Here is an 18184-nt window from a genome sequence, read left to right as displayed (position 1 = left end):
GACTAATTGAGATTAGGAGGATTGTGGTGAACTAACTGAAGTTGGGGAGAACTTAGAAAAAAATACCTGAGGGAGTCTGCTTGTATAGTGATCTAATTGTTGTTGATTATGAGATAATTTAGAACTTAAGAGGTACTAATACTTTATATATTTTTATATAGTACTTTCACATCTGTTCTCGTTGCTAGAAGATTGGGAAGACTATTTTTAACAATAGAAACAAAGGGCAATAAACAGACTCTTCCAAAGGAATTGTAAAAGTTGGATAAAAAAGCAAGTTATCAATTATGCTTGCATTTGTCTGTCATTTACATGATGAATGGTAACAGAACACTTAATGTAAATCAGGCGCTGGAAATAGGTGATTTAAAACATGGTGTTTGATCTCAAGGAAGAAAATGCTGGTATAGTGAGTGTTGAGAATTATAGTAAAAATATTTATGAAGAGTAGTGGCATAGAGTGGGAATATATTACCTCTGTTTTGGGGAGAGCTAGGGAAATCTTTAGTGAGAAGATACCATGATTGAGTCTTGAATGAGGATGGCGAGTGCTTTAGGGCAAAACACCATGTGCAAAGGCTCATACCCTTAAAATACAGTGGAGTTTTTTGGTAATTGAGGAACTTGTATGGCTGTAGCATTAGTTGAACAGTTTTGGGAGTGAAGACATACTTACAAGGAGATCACAGAAGGCTTTTTGTTGCATAGAAAATAAAAATGCTGTTTATGTTCTTTCCCTGGAATATTTCTTGCCTCTAAGATTAAAATAGGTTCTTTTTGGTGTTTCCCCACTTGGGACTTTAATTGTTGGGTCTGTCCAAAAATTCTTCATTCTTTTTCTGGCAGTGCAATATATAATTAGTCTTAGATATTATCTTAATCAATATTTTTAAGTGGACACACAATGCAATATACAGATCGTGAATCATAGAAATGTACTCTTGAAACCTATGTAATCTTATTAACCAATGTCACCTCAGTGAATCTAATTAGAAAAAATTATTTTGGTACTAGCCTTTATTTTCATGTTTAAAGTTTTCTGCTTTCTTTTATCAGTATTCAGTTTTAATCAGCTTAACAAACATCTATTGAACATCTGCTATGTACATAGTTGTCAAGTATAGGAAATGAAAAAGATCAGTGAGACAGAATGCTCTTCTCCAGAAGCTTATGCTCTTGTAGAGGGGCTTAAAAAACAAACACAGGAAATAATATCATACAAGGACTTCAGAAGTACAAGATGTCAAGGTGCTTAAAAAAGGAGAGTGTACGTAACACTGAGAGTGAGAAATGAAGGATGTTGAGAAACATGGATTGGGAAGATGGATAAAATGATAAAGTTGTTATTTGAAGTGGTACTTCTTGAATGGATGGATTTATAAGAGGTAGAGTTCTGATAAGGTTTGGGGAAGAAACTAGCAAACGAGGTAAACATAAGTCATGAAAGTGGAAGTATCTATTCAGGAGATTGATTTAAGGGCCCATTTTATTAAAATTTAGGGTCGTTCCAGTTTAGGGCATTAGAAAAAGATGCTTTTATATAACCTGTACTCTGATGTTACATTATTTTATTCAGTTTCACAACATTGTCATAGTAAGTCGTGTTTTCTCCATTTCTAAGCTTAGAAATATAGCTTGCTCAAGCTTCCAGTTAACAAGTGGTATATCTGGAATTTGAACCCAAGGGCTGATTCAAGGTCTGTGCTGTTTTAGTAGTCTATGCCGTAAGCCTGGAAAAGAAGGCCAAGGACATTCTAGAGAGGGCTGTACATTCTAAACAGAATATTTCTCTTAATTTGAGAGGCAATGAAGAGCCAGTGCTGGCTCTTGAGCAATAGCATCATGTGATTGCAGGTGTATTTTATAAGGAGATTAGACTGGATACCTTGAAACAGGACAGATTGGATTAGTAAGAAACTAGTTTTGAGGGTGGTGAAGGCTTAAGCACATCATAATAGGCCTGTACTAGCTAGCGCATGAGTAGTGAGAATGGAAAATGTTGGCAGAAAAGACCTGATGACTCTTAACACATTGCATACCAGGGTATTTAAATGCCTTTTAGAAATAATGAGAATTCTCACCACCCGTATGCAATATATTAAGGATTTGATGTGGGGATCTTCTTTTTTTTTTCTTTTTTTCTTTTTAAATTACAGTTGATGTACAATATTATATTAGTTTCAGGTGTACAACCCATGATTAGACATTAATATAACTTACAAAGTGATCACCTCCATAAATCTAGTGCCCATCTAACACCATACATAGTTATTACAATATTATTGATTATATTCCCGGTGCTGTATTTGACATCTCTGTGATTTTCTGTAACTACAAGTCAGTACTTCTAAATCCCTTCACATTTTTCACCCATTCTCCCCAACCTTTCTCCCATCTGGCAACCATCAAAATGTTTTCGGTATCCATGAGTCTGTTTCTGTTTTGCTTATTTATTTTGTTTTCTAGATTTTGAAGTGGGAATCTTTTAAGAAAAAAATTATATGAGATAAAATTTATATAACAGAATTAACCATTTGAAGGTATAAATTTAATGGTATTTAGTACATTACCAGTGGTGTGCAAACATCACATCTAATTGCAAACCATTTTCATCATCCCAAAAAGAAACCCATCCTTATGAAGTAGTCACTTCCTATTACCCCTTTCTTCAGCTCCTAGCAACCACTAATCTGCTTTCAGTCAGTATGACTTTACCTGTTCTGGCTCTTTCATATAAATGTGACCTTTATATAATATGCAGCCTTTTGTGTCTGTTTCTTTAACTTACCATACTGTTTTTGAGATGAATCCATGTTGTAGCATGTATCACTACTTCATCCCTTTTATGGTCAAATAATGTTGCGTTATATGAATATACCACTTTGTTTATCCATTCGCTTATTGATGGACTTTTAGGTTGTTTCCACTTTTTGGTTATTGTGAATAGTGAAACTGAAAATTTGTGTGCAAATATTTGTTTGAATACCTTTTTTAGTTCTTTTGGTATACACCTGGAGTGGAATTACTGCATCATACAGTAATTTTGTGTTTAACATTTTGAGTAACCATCAAACTGTTTTTCACAACAGTTGCACCATTTTACATTTTGACCAGCAGAGTAAGAGGGGTTCCAGTTTCTCCATATCCTCATCAACACTTGTTATTTTCCTTTTATTTGATTTGGTTTGGTTTGGTTTTATTATTGCTATCAATTATGTGTGAAGTGTTATTTCATTGTGGTTTTGGTTTGCATTTTCCTAATGGCTAATGATATTGAACATCTTTTCATGTACTCTTGGGACATTTGTGTATATTCATTGGAGAAATATTTATTCAAGTCCTTTGCCCATATTTTGAAATAGGATCTTTTTCTTTTTTGTTGTTGGGTTCTAAGAGTTCTTTATATGTCCTGAATATATATCCTTATCAGAATATAATTTGCAAATATTCTTTCCCAATTCTGTAGGTTGTCTTTTCACTTCTTAATAGTGTTCTTTGCACAACTGGTTTTTATTTTAATGAAGTACAATTTATCTTTATGCTTTTGGTGTCAAGTCTTAAGAATTCATTGCTATATCCAAGCTCATGAAGACTTTACTCTGTTTTCTTGTGAGAGTTTTAAAGTTTTAACTATTATATTTGTGTCATTGATCCATTTTGAGTTAAGTTTTGTATGTGTGGTGAAGTAGGAGTCCAACTTCATTCTTTTGCATGTGGATATCCAGTTGTCCCAGCACTACTTGGTGAAAAGATTATTGTACTTTCCATTAAATGGTGTTTGCCTCCTTGTTGAAAATCAGTTGACTGTATATGTACAGGTGTATTTCAGGACTCACAATTCTATTCCATTGGTTTATATGTCCTTTTATGCTAGTACCACACTGTTTTGATTACTGTGGCTTTGTAGTAAGATTTGAAATTGACAAGTGTGAGTCCTCCAACTTAATTTCTGTTTTTTAAGATTGTTTCGGCTATTTTGGGTCCCTTGCAATTCCATATAAATTTTAGGATCACCATTTTCATTTCTGCCTAAAGGGAGTGTTGGAACTTTAAGGATTGCATTGAATGTGTGGATCACTTAGGGATAGCATTGCCATCTAAAAATATTGTCTTTAAATCTGTAATAAACACAGAATGTCTTTCCATTTATTTATGTCTTTAATTTCTTTTAGCAGTATTTTGTAGTGTTCAGTGTACAAGTCTTGTACCTCTGATTAAATGTATTCATATGTATTTTATTCTTCTTAGTGCTATTATAAATGGAATAATTTTCTTAATTTTCTCTCAGATTGTTCATAACTGGAGTATAGATGTACAACTGATTTTTGTGTATTGATTTTGAACCTTGCAGCTTTGCTAAGTTCATTTGTTAGTTTGAATTTTTTGTGGATTCTTTAGGATTTTCTGTATATAAGATCATGTCATTTGTGAATAAAGATTATTTTACTTCTTTCTTTTCTGTTTGGATATCTTTTCTTTTTCTTCCCTAATTGCTCTGGCTATTACCTCAAGTACAGTGTTGAATAGAAATGGTGAAAGAGGGCATCTGTGTCCTGTTCCTGATCTTAGAGGGGAAGATTTCAGGCTTTTCACTATTCTGTGTAATGTTAACAGTGGGTTTTTCATATATGCCCTTTAAGGAAATGTCCTTCTATTTCTAATTTGCTGGCTCTTTTTATTATGAAAAGGTGTTAGATTTTTGTCCAGTGTTTTTTTCTGCATCAATTGTGATAATCACAAGAGATTTTATCCCCCTTTATTCTGTTAATGTCATATATAAGATTGATTTTCATTTGCTGAACCTCCCTTACTTTTTTCCAGACAAATCTCACTTGCTCATGATGTATAATTGGGTTAATATGCTGCTATATTCAGTTTGCTAGTATAGATAATTCTTATTTTTTGCAGAGTCCATCATATTTGTGAATTTGCCTACTTGATACAATTAATCCGGAAGTCCCAGATTGATACTCATGATGCTTTTAGGGGACATGAGTAGAGTGGCAAAATTTTTGAGTTGCCTGATGCACATGTTGCCAGTTAAGGTTGAACAAGGTGATATTCTGCCTTCTTGTTTCAGCTTTTATACTATAAATAAGTATTCTCACAGTCTGCTTATTTAGTGTCATGTTTTCTGCATTTTTGTCCTTTGTTGGGATGATTTTGGTGTTTAAAATGGCCCCAAGCATAATGCGGAAGTGTTGTATAATGTTATTAACCTAAAAAAACAAAAAACAAAAACTGATTTGCCTTACGGAAAAAATAACACATTAGGTAAACTTTATTCTGGCATGAGTTATTGTGATGGTGGCCATGAGTTCAGTGTTAATGAATTGACAATTTATATTAAAGTATCTTTAAAGAGAAACACATATAAAACAAGTTTTATGATTGTTTGACAGAAATATTTTGAACAGAGGCTTAGAGGACCTAAGCCTGTATTTTTCCCAGAAGTAATGGTTCAATATTTATTTGCATATTCAGTTATTCATGGTGACTCCAAAAAACATAACTACTACAAATAACAAAAATCTATTTGGTTGAGGATTTTTAAAACCATATTTATATTTATGAGGTTATTGGTCAATAGCTTTCTTGTGATGTCTTTACCTGGCTTTAGTGTTAGGGTAATGCAGGCCTCCTGGGATAAGTTAGGAGATGTTCCCTCCTTTTCTGTAAAAGTTTGAGGAGGAAATTCTCAAGTAGAAGTCACAAGTTGAGTTATCTGGTCCTGGACTTTTCTTTGTTAAAAGTTTTTGATTACTTTTTCAGTCTTTTACTTGTTACACATTTTCTATTCTTGAGTCAGTTTTGTAGTTTGTGTGTTTCTAGAAATTTGTTCTGTGATCTAATTTATTGGTATGTAGTTGTTCATAGCATAAGGTCTGTAGTAATGTCTCTACTTCATTTCTAATTTTACTAATTTGAGTTCTTTCTTTTTTTTTTTTGTTAGTATGGCTAAAGATTGGTCAGTTTTGCTGATACTTTCAAAGACCAGCTTTTGGTTTCATTAATTTTTTTGTTTGTTTTTATATTGTCTTTGTGTTTATCTCTGCTTTAATCTTGAATATTTTCTTCCTTCTGCTAGCTTCCTTTCTGTTCACTTGGTCTTTTTCTAATTCCTCAAGATATGAAGTTAGATTGTTGATTTGAGATTGATTTTACTTTTTAATATAAACTTTTAGAGCTATAAATTTATCTCTGAGCCCTGCTTTGCTCTAGCCTATAGGTTTTGGTATGTTACATTTTCATTTTCGTTTATCTCAAAGTATTTTGTAATCTCATCTGTATTTCTTCTTTGACTCTTCAGTTGTTTTGAGTGTGCAAGATTCCCCAAAATGGAATTTATTTGTAAAATATTGTGTATGTATTCTTACATGTTAAAGCTTCAGTCACCTTACAAGTACTCTCCATTTGATGCAATACACCTACAGAGATGTTTTTTCCACTGCTCAAATCACTTTTTAAACCCATCGATTTTGATGCCTTTTAGTGCTTCTGCCTTTTTTGTTTCACCTCTTCCACATCAGTAAAACATTTCCCTTTGAGGACTTTTTTCATCCAGGTGGGCAAAAAAGTCTCTTGGAGTGAGATCCGGTAAATAGGGGGAGGGTAGGGCACAGGGGTCATGCTGTTTTTGGTCAAAAACTGCTGAACACTCAGCATGGTGTGGGCAGGTGCGCTCATAAATCACACATCATGAAATGGGAAGACACATTGAAAGAGCCTTCAGAAAAATTCACTAGCATGGAATGCAGCCTCTCACAAAATGCCAGTTGGTACACTGATACAGATGGATCCCCAGAACACTAACCTAGCAGGGGAAGCCTATACTACAAGGGACCCGCACTGCAGAAGATAATTCCATTTGGGGAGGGGGGTCTTTAAAATTTTCCTTTCTGTTACTGATTTCTGTTTTCATTTCATGTGGTTAGAGAAGATATTTTATGTGATTTCAATCTCTTTAAATTTATTGGTACTTGTCTTGTGGCCTAACATTTTATCTTGGAGACTGTTTCATGTGCACTAAAGAAAAATGTGTATTCTGCTGTTGTATACTATATACGTCTGTTAGCTCTAGTTGGTTTAAGTCCTCTTATTTCCTTAATCTTTTGTATAGTTCTATTCATTAGTAACAGTACATTATTGAAGTCTAACTATATTGTAGGACTGTCAATTTTTCCCTTCAATTCCGTCAGTTTTTGCTTTATATGGCTTTGGGCTCTATTGTTGGTGTGTATATATTTATAATTGTTGCATCTTCTTAATGGACTGACTCTTTTTAACAATATATAATGCCCTTCTTTGTCTCCTGTAACAAGTTTTTTCTGTGTTGTCTGATATCAGTGTAACCACCCCAGCTCTCTTTTGGTTACTATTTTTATGAAATATCTTTTCCATACTTTCACTTTCAAACTTGTTTGCGTCTTTGGATCTAAACTTGTACAGTATTCCCTCAATTATCGCAGGTATTACGTTCTAGACCTCCCCATGATAGGTGAAAATCCGTGAAGTAGGAACCTTACATTTATTTTAGTATTTATATACATTTTAAGGCTTTATAAACCCTTCCCACACACTTATAAACTGTTCCCAGTCCCTTATTAACCTTTCCCACTCCCTTATTAACCTTTTCCACACTTATATAAACACTACTTATGTTCTTAAACATATTCTACACTTAAACCTACGTAACTTTAACAACATATGTATACAGTACTGCAAAATCCTGCGATATAGCGAAAAATCTGTGATAAATAATTAAATATAATATTTAAAAAAATCCCTGGATACAATGAAGCTGCGATAACTGAACCGCGATATAGTGAGGGACTACTGTACTACATTTTAAATCTATTCTGCCTTTTAATACAACATTCTAATTCATTTATATTTAAGTAATCACTGTTAAGAAAAGCCTTTTGCTATTTCACTATTCGTTTTCTGTGTGTCTTATACTTCCCCCCCCTTAATTTATATTTTTTTAATTTAAAGATTTTATTTATTTGTAGAGAGGGGAAGAGAGGAAGAAAGGGAGAGAAACATCAGTGATGTGTGAGAGAAACAGTTTCAATCAGCTACCACCCGCACACCTCCAACTGGGGACCTGCCCCACAACCCAGGCATGTGCCCTGACTGGGAATTGAATCAGCCACCTTTCAGTTCACATGCTGGCATCTAATCCACTGAACCACACCAGCCAGGGATCCCCCTTAATTTCTTTATTACTACCTTCTTTTGTAAGTTATATTTTTCTGATGTACATACTATTTTGTTCCCGCTCTCATTTTTCTATGTGTATAATTTTCTAATTTTTCCTTATATTCTGGGGATTACAGTTTAAATTTTAACAATCAAGTTTGAATTAATACAAACTTTGCTTTAATAGTATTCAAAGCCCTGCTTCTTTACAGTTCCATCTTTATACATTATGTGCCTGTTAACCTAGATTTGAAATTATTGTTTTATATATTTGCATATTAAATCATATGGGAAAAAAGAGGATTTACAAGCCAAAAATGTAATACTACTGACTTTTATATTTACAAATGTAGCAACCTTTATCATTGTTATTTATTTCCTCATGTTCTTCAAGTTACTGTTTATTGTCCTTTCATTTCAGGTCTAGTGTAACAAACACCTTCAGTTTTTGTTTATCTGGGAGTGTCTTAATTTCTCCTTTAATTTTAAAGGACAGTTTCGATGGATATAGAATTTTTGGTTGATAGGTTTTTTTTTGTTTTGTTTTTTACATTGTACCACTTCTGTAGGGTTTATTGTTGCTTCTTATTGTGGGTTGTTATTGTTTGCTTGTTTAATAACTTTTCTAGACTATTTTTGTTAAGTGTATATTCTTTGTCACTTTTGGCTACGGACTTCTGTTCCGTTTGCTTATTGGTCAGCTAGTGTTTTGACAATTTACTTAAACATCTGGAACCAAAAGAAAAAGAAAAAATATTCTTTTATCATTTAGGCCATTTGTAACTCTTTCTTAGTCTTCACTTACTGCTTCTTTAGACCGTGAAGGTCAACCAAAGGTAAAAGTTTAGGTTCTTCCCGGGCCTTCCCTGAACCTGTGCCCAACCCCAGCTATATCTGTGGCAATCTTGATTCTCTGACATATACAGGATCTTTTAAAAAGCCCTTATTACTTCACATATATCCTTGCCCAAACTCTTCCTTCCCAGGGTTTTCAGTGTCTATTCCTTGTCCCAATTGTTGTTCCTTGCCCCAAGTTGCTATATCGGTTAAGTGATTTCAGCAAAGACACACTAGCCCTGGAATGCTCCAGGTCAGGTGAAAAAAAGGCAATTCATTGTGCTCGTCCTTCAGGTAGCTGAGATAGGTTGAAACCCACAGTTTATAGTTCTTTGATCTGTGGTGCTCCTTCTGCAATTAGGAATGCAGATTGTCGTTCCCATGGCCACTGCTGATTTGGAATATAAGTGACGGTTGGCAGGCAACTTAAAATGCCACAGCTTTCCTTTTACATTAAGCCTTGCCCTAGTTTTAGTAAGATTTTTACTAGATTTTAGAGTTCTGAAAAAGTTGATTCTGACAGTATTTGCCAGCTCATTAATTACTTTTTTTAGAAGGGTGAAGAACTAGAGTTTTCTACTCCATAGAAATCCTTTATGTGGGGATACACCATTAACCAGAAGTAAGGAAATTGGGAGGAGGGAGTTGATTTATGGATATTTTATTTGGACATTGGTATTTGTATTTGAAATGCTGATGATACAATTTGTAGGTGTCTAGTGACAGTTGGAATTATAGTGTTTGGATTTCAGAAAGAGCTTAGAGCTACAAAGAGACTTTGGAACCTTCTATGCAGAAGTTACAGAGAATGGAAAGTGTATGATTTCCTTGAAGTAGAGGGGAAGTCCAAACCACAGCATCTTAGGAAACATGTTCAGCTAAGAAATCATTTCAGTTATTCATTCCACAAACATTCACTTTGTTCTTACTATTAGTGTAGGTACTGCTAAGCACTGGAGATAAAAGGTAATAAAATCTAGTTTTCTGCCCTCAGAAAGTGCGTTCTCTTATTATGGAGACAGACAAATAAACAAATAGAATGCAATTTTATAACAAACTTGAGAGGAACTTAGACAAAGATACACAAGAATATTTAAACAGGTCAATAGGGAAAACGGGAAATTAAAGAAGGAGAAAATGATGGAGAAAGTAATCTGATCTTGGTTGCGGCATAGTTTGAAAAGACTTGAGGACTTTAAAGGGTACTGATTGGCAATGAGATGACACACTTTCATAAGAATGGTTTAAATTGCATGGTTTTGGTGTGAGTTAAGAGCAAGTGGTGAAAAAGTTGAAGGAAAAGGGAAGATAACTTTATTTTTAAAATATTTTATTTATTTATTTTTAGAGAGGGGAAAGGAGGGAAAAAGATAGGGAGAGAAACACGATGTGCAAGAGAAACAACAATCAGTTGCCTCTTTCACGCCCTCAGCTGGCGACCTGGCCCGCAACGCAGGCATGTGCCCTGACTGGGAATTGAACTGGCAGCCTTTCCATCTGCAGGCTGTTGCTCAATCCACTGAGCCACACCAGCCAGGACAGAAGCCAGCTTTTTAAATAATGGTGTAATTTAAAGGGGGTAGCAGAGGTGAAGTAACTTTATTTTATAGAAGTGATCTGAGTGTGATTTTAGACAATAGAAGAGACCAAGTAAAAAAGAAACAAGAATGACCAAGAGTCATAAAGGAGGCAGTAAAGATGGTATCAAGAACCTAAAAAGATAGAAACTTGGGTGAAAAAAAAGGAGAGTAATGAGAAAGTTTTGAGAAAGACAGAAAGTATTTGAGAAATTTTATCTAGGAATGCCTTAGTTTTCTTGGTAAAAATAGAACACAAAATCATGTGCTAAGAAATGAGTAGTGGTGCCCTGGTTTGGTGGCTCTGTTGGTCAGAGCATCATCCTGTGCACCAAAAAGTTTCAAGTTCCATCCCCAGTCAGGGCATGTACAGGAGGCAACCAGTCGATGTTTTTCTCTTACATCAATGTTTCTCTTTTTTTCTCTTTTCTCTTTTCTCTCTTTCTCTTTCTCTTCTGTCTCTCTCCCCCTTCCTCTCTAAAAGCAATAACCATATCTTCAAGTGAGGATTAAAAATAAATAAATAAATAATAGAAACAAATGAGCAGCGGTGAAAATATCTGACTACAGTTGATGTAACATACATGTGTGATGATATTACCATTTGGTGATTTTTTTCATATCTATTATTAAGCATTTATTGTGAGATAATTGGGGTTATATCTATGAACAAACTAAATAAAAATCTCTGCCCTTGTGGAGCTTACATGTGAAAAATAATATATTATTTTTATAAACATATGAAATAAATAGAGCAACCTGGGTCTTAACTAAGAGAGCAAATGAGAGTATTATCTAGATATAACTACAATTTTATAATGCATACATCAAGTTATAAGTTGTTACTGTTTATTTCTATTCAGCTAATTATAAAATCTAGATTAAAAAATAAGATGGGTTTGGTAGACCTTTTACTTAGATTGTAGATATGAGAGAAATAATTTATTTACATTTAAGAGAAAATTTGTTAATTTAAGACACTTATAATTATGCATTTATTTTAGGGCTTTTGACAAGAATAAAGATGAAAAGGTGAACTATCATATAAAAACTGCAGTTAAGTGTTTAGTTATGAAAAAAGAATTGGTAAAGGGGGGTGGGCAAAAGGTATACATTTCCAGTTATAAGAAATAAGTCATGAGGATGGAAGGAAGGGAGTGGAGGGAGGGAGGGAAGAAAAAGAAAGAGAAAGGAGTCTGTTTAAGGCTTTTAAAGAACTAGAGTTGAAGATTTTTTTTGAACAATGAATAAATTGGGGTTTTTTTTAGGTTATCATTGTTTTACATTCTCTTACTATTCTCTTTTTTACAAAATCTGAACAGGCATTGGAAAAGTGAAAAGAAAACCCAGTGTGCCAGATTCTGCATCTCCTGCTGATGATAGTTCTGTGGACCTAGGGGAACGTCTCTATGACCTCAACATGCCTGCATATGTGAAATTTAACTACATGGCAGAGAGAGAGGATGAGTTATCATTGATAAAAGGGACAAAGGTGATCGTCATGGAGAAATGCAGTGATGGGTGGTGGCGGGGTAGCTACAATGGACAAGTTGGTTGGTTCCCTTCAAACTATGTAACTGAGGAAGGTGACAGTCCTTTGGGTGACCATGTGGGTTCTCTGTCAGAGAAATTAGCAGCAGTCGTCAATAACCTAAATACTGGGCAAGTGTTGCATGTGGTACAAGCTCTTTACCCATTCAGCTCATCCAATGATGAAGAACTTAATTTTGAGAAAGGAGATGTAATGGATGTTATTGAAAAGCCTGAAAATGACCCTGAGTGGTGGAAATGCAGGAAGATCAATGGAATGGTTGGTCTGGTGCCAAAAAACTATGTTACCATTATGCAGAATAATCCATTAACCTCAGGTTTGGAACCATCACCTCCACAGTGTGATTACATTAGGCCTTCACTCACTGGAAAGTTTGCTGGCAATCCTTGGTATTATGGGAAGGTCACCAGGCATCAAGCAGAAATGGCATTAAATGAAAGAGGGCACGAAGGTGATTTCCTCATTCGTGATAGTGAGTCTTCGGTAAGTTGGTTTTCAAACGTAAATGGAAATAAAGGTCTGGGTATTAAAAAAATAAATAGAAAATTGGAGATTAGTTTAAGTGGCTTCCCCACATGTTCTGAAGCTAAAGTCAATGTTCTTTCGAACTTTATTTATTTTGAATAAAATATAACTCAAGCAGTGATACTACACTGGATTATTTGGCCTTGACGAATTCTGTTGGTTTTTTATTCCTGAAATATTTTCTGTTGGCATTAAACTAAAAAATGGAAAAAATTTAACATTGGCTTCTTCACTGAGAGTAGAACAATGCAATAGACTAAACTGGGAAAAATTTCTTAAATTGCATATCAGATGCACTGTCATCCATATAATGAAGGAAATTTTTAAATTAAAAAAATGATATTTAAGTGTCTTCATAAATTGTTTGGAAGTTGGGATATACTTTTATGTACCTCAGAAACTTTTTTAACATTCTTGGTATTTAAAATGCATTTGCGATAAAAGTTAAATTTTATTCTAATACTAGTAAAACTATGAAACAATAAAAATTTAATAAGGAAAGGTTACATGGACTCTTAGGTATAGTATAGTATATTAGCATTTGATGATATTAATTTCCCTTAAAAATGACCTTTATTTTTCCTGGATAAAGGATACTATGATTCCACTTTTCAAATCATGATTAGTATGTATTGGCTTTGTTTGTATGTGGTTGTACAAAAGTGTGTGATTATACAACAGGTTGAAAGAAAGAAAATTCTGTTAAGTGGTGTTGAGTGCGTGTGTGTGTGAGTGAGGGAGGGAGGAGAGAGGAGATACAGAGATGAATTAATCTGTTGATGTGAAGTTTAGAAAATAGCGCCTATACATGCATAACCCCCCAGGAAGAGCAGGTGATTGATGATAGGGAAGAGTGGATTTGTTTTCTGTTAGATGCCTTACCTGACCCTGCTTTTCAAGACAAGTAGTGGGCAAAGAGGAAGGGAGTGACCTTAGAGTGAATGGTAAAGTCACCATCAGTATGAGATATTTTCAAGAAGCCCACTGTTTGAAACTTTGGCAGTAACTGTATAAAAAGGAACTATTCAAAAGAGTGTTAGGTTAAAAAAAAAGTCTAAGGAAGCTCAGGGAGTAGCTTTATTGCAGAATATTGTATATTTTCTTGTGGTTAATTGAGCCTAGATACTAGCCAAAATATACCATTGTTTTTAGCAGCAGAATTTTTGAAGTAGAGGTCTTAGGCATGTCTTGTTGGAGCTGCACAACATTTTTTAAAACATTTGAATATATTGTTAGTATTTAAATATTGGGGGATTTATTTTTAAAATTTATATAGCAGACTTCCCTTTTAAAATTGGAAGGCTTGTCAATATTGAGTACCTATTCCTACAAGGCAACAATCATAGTTCAGTGGCCGCCTCCTTTAGATGGGGGCCTGTAACAATAACCCTTCTGGAAGAGCAAGTGGCTGATGATAGGGAAGAGTAGCACTGTAGTTCCCTGTCTGTCGGCCCTGCCGCTTGCTTACTTTTTTTTTTTTTTTTTTTTTGGTCCCTTGTAGGCATTTTAAGTTTATGATCTCGCATAAGTTTACATTATTTCTCATTTTTGTGTCTTTCGTCTTTGAGAATTCAGAGTTATCTCAGCTACACTGTAAGACAGCTAACTGTTAGTTACTAATTGAAAAGGGGTGGATGTCTTCGCTCTTCTCCTGTGTTTCTCTAGTAGTCTGACTGGAGAGAAGATACACTTCTAAATGTGCTTCAGATGTTAAAGGATTTGCTGTGGTATTAGGTAGAACATATTAGTTAAGAGACTTTGGAGTCTGACTGGGTTTGAATCCTGACTGTTAACTAAATGAATAATCTTGGACAATTTAGCTTCTCTCGGCCTTTCTCATCTTTCAAATGGGTTTGTTTTGAGGCATAAATAATTTAACATATTGCCTAGTTATTTAGTAAGTGTTCACATTTTAGCTGTTATTAGTTTAATATATAAATGCTAATAGATATCTTTCCAAGTATTTATCCTACATGATTTTTTTCTTTTTTAGCCAAATGATTTCTCAGTGTCACTAAAAGCGCAAGGGAAAAACAAGCATTTTAAAGTCCAACTAAAAGAGACTGTCTACTGCATTGGGCAGCGTAAATTCAGCACCATGGAAGAACTTGTAGAACATTACAAAAAGGCACCAATTTTTACAAGTGAACAAGGAGAAAAATTATATCTTATCAAGCATTTATCATGATATTGGTGACCAGAAGTGACTGCTGCACAGCTCTAATTCATCATGTAATTGAAGACTGAGAAAATGTCAGTACAATCATGTTTGATTGGATATTGCTGTTTCTAACTCTACATGAGAATTGACTATAATACATAAGTATTTTTATTATAACTCAGCTCATACATATATACTACATATGCAAAGCATTTGCATAAGCAATTTCTTTTCCTTGGTCTTCTGTTTTGTTCCCTGTGCTGTTTTTCCTCTTTGCTTCTCATATTAAGGTTTTATATTTTGAAAATATGATGCAAATCAAAAGTCTTTATATGAAAGAATCTTTTATTGCCTTTCCTTTATTTCTTTGTAAGGGCACCATATTAGTCACTTCCTCAATGGTTTCTCTTCATGTAAAATTATATCAGTATATGGCATATGCTAAAATAAATTTCTTGGAGAGTGTTAATCTTTTTTTGTGACTAAATAGCAATAATAAATGGAAAATTAGAAATTATTTTTAGGTATTTTTCACAAGCCATTGTAAATATCAGTTGGGTATGTTGTGTCTGTCATGTTTAAAAATTCATTGTCTTCACTGTATAATGCAAAACAAATAGGACATAGCTTAGAAAACATATCTTGTACAATTTTAATTTACAACTGTTAAAAACACAATTCTCTAAATTTCTAAGAATTATTATTTTTGGTCCTTTCTCATCTAGTTATTCAAGAGAACAAAGCAGTTTTTCAAAATGTAAATGGAGGCTCTAGTGTTATTTTTTTCCCCTAGTGTCATCTTATATTAAGATATGTCTGTGCTGGTGTAAAAGGATACTGGCCAAGATTTGGGGAAGTAGGAGGCAATGAGATACTTGGTCTCTCTCTACCCCTATCCCAAAACATCAATAATTAACAGGTATAGTATTTCTACTATTTAAATTTCCTTCCTTCAGCTTTGAGTTTTGTTGACTGGGACACTAAAATTGATGTATGCCTGAGGAAGGGATGGAATGTGCTCATGGTTAGAGAAAAGTATTTTTTAAATCTTACTTTTGCAAGTGCTTCTATTATGTTTTTGTTTACCAAGCAGAAGTTTGGGTGTATGGATGAGAGGCTACTATAGAGTCTTGAATCTACTTCTACAGGTCACAGAAGAAAACCATTGTATTTTATGGTCACAGCTTTTTCCTCTATTGTTCTGTAGATTTAAATTTAAGCAAAGCAACCTTCGGTATTTTAATTTAAAATATTAAAGCCACAAAACTTGTAAATAGTTGAAAGTCATATATTTTGAAAATTTTCCCAATGCAGCCTAGGCAAATGAAATGTTTCTATTCTTCATATGTTATAAGCAGACATTAAATATACCAGAACTACTGATGTTAAAATTGAAGTCATCCAATTCATGAAGTTTTTGTTTTTACTGTTTTATTTTAAATGTGTGTGTGTTTTTTAAAATTCTTTAAATCTTAAAATCATTTTAAAAGATTTAAAGTTGCCACTGGGTGGCAGGCCTGGCTTCTCCCACTAAGAATAGTAGTCAGCAAATATAAGACATTAATGTACAAATTTTTTCTCTTCATTACATCTGCTTTTAAAGCCTTTTAGTTTATATTTATTTATCTTTTTCAGTCCTTGTTTGTTTTGTTTTTAATTTTTTAAATTACAGTTTACATTTAGTATTTTGTATGAGTTTCAGGTGTGCACTATAGTGATTAGACATCAGTTCCCCTTAAAGGTGATTATTAGTAGATAACTTTAATGGAAATAAAAAGTCATGTATGCTTATCTTTTTTTGCTATAAAACCACTTGACTATAAATTTTTAAAAAGTGTTAAAGTGGTTTTGAAATGATTAGATAGTAAACATCTTTTTATTTTGAACGAACATTTGATGAAGACTTCTTTTCTTCATTGCTTTGTTATCCAATCTTATCTTTAAAAAAGGACCAATTAATACTTTGCATCACAGACATGAACTGTTTATAGCAAACCCCATTGAGCTGATAATAAGGATTTTGAGAAAGTAGCTATAAATAGAGTAGCACTGGAAGCAGAATGCATGTTTCTGTGCCATAATTAGATTTATAATAACTAGAGAGTAACCAGATAGCGCATGTGTGCCAGTAATATCTACTCTGTGTTCTTATTATGGGATGGGAACCTCACAAGTAACTACTTAATTTTGTACTTTGACATTTTATCAAATTTTTAAACGTATAAGCATGAATTTTGGTTGAAGCAATTTTTATAAGAACTAGAACAACCTTAGAAAATATCTACATAACAGGGCTTATATTAGAAACCAGATTTCCTTATTCCCAATGTGGTACAGTCAATATCATGACACACTGCCATCTCTGTGCAGTTTGTTTTTAGACTAGAGTTCTAGGAAGGGCAATTTTAACAGAAATTTTTGTGCACCTGTGAGGAGATGCTTAGCTATCGATTTAAATACCCATAGCACACATAATCCTTCCCAGCCCACTTCCACAAATAACTTGTGAAAACTTGGAAGAAGGAAGGATTTTCAAAGCTTTATATAAACTCAGTAAACACTATTGTTGCTGTATCTGTTGTTCATAAAACATCTTTCACATACTACACATCTTCCACTCTACACAGTTCACACAGGCACCTAGCGTTATTAATGACGGTGTCGCAGATATAGCACTAAATGGAATAGGAAGGCTAGGGTACAATCCATTACACTGCTGGAAGAATAAAGGCTTACAAGATGAGCAACTTGGGTTGTTAGAATAACACCTGAAAAATAAGTAACAAAAAGAATTAAAAGGTCACCTTTATATGGCACATAAGTTATCTCCAACTTTAATGCTGTCATTCTTTTTAAAAATATATATTTTGATTATGCAATTACAGTTGTCCCAATTTTTACCCCTTTGCCCTACTCCACCTGGTACGCCCCTTCCCCTCATTATACCTCCTCTTAGTTCATGTCCATGGGTCATGCATGTAAGTTCTTTGGCTTCTCCATTTCCTGTACTATTCTTAACATTTCCCCTGTTTTGTACCTACCGATTGTGCTTCTTAATCCCCAATTCTCCCCCTTCCTCTTCCTAGCTGATAACCCTCCGAATGACCTCCATACCTAAGTTTCTGTTCCTATTCCGGTTGTTTGCCTAAATTGTATTTTTAGCAGTTGTTGATACTTATGAATTTGTTGTCATTTTAATGTTCATAGTTTTGAACTTCTTTTTCTTAAATAAGTCCCTTTAACATTTCATGTAATAATAGCTTCATGATGATGAATTCCTTTAGCTTTATCTTGTCTGGGAAACACTATTTGCCCTTCCATTCTAAAAGA

At 33.9% G+C, this 18184-nt stretch overlaps 1 protein-coding gene across 3 annotated transcripts in view; it reads left to right on the top strand.

Moving 5' to 3' along the window:
• The window catches only part of NCK1 (NCK adaptor protein 1), a 78347-nt gene extending 63192 nt beyond the window's left edge, over positions 1-15155 (top strand). For all 3 annotated transcript variants that reach the window (XM_090282994.1, XM_090282993.1, XM_090282995.1), the window contains 2 exons: positions 11939-12651; positions 14687-15155. In XM_090282994.1, the coding sequence (XP_090139120.1) occupies positions 11939-12651; positions 14687-14881 (908 nt within the window). In that variant the 3' untranslated portion in view covers positions 14882-15155. The remainder of the gene's footprint in view (positions 1-11938; positions 12652-14686) is intronic.
• The last annotated feature ends 3029 nt before the right edge of the window (positions 15156-18184 follow it).

The sequence above is a fragment of the Furipterus horrens genome, unplaced genomic scaffold (genome assembly GCF_987537825.1).
Source record: "Furipterus horrens unplaced genomic scaffold, mFurHor1.1.pri manual_scaffold_7, whole genome shotgun sequence".
Lineage (NCBI taxonomy): Eukaryota > Metazoa > Chordata > Mammalia > Chiroptera > Furipteridae > Furipterus > Furipterus horrens.
This window is presented reverse-complemented; position numbering and strand designations above follow the sequence as displayed.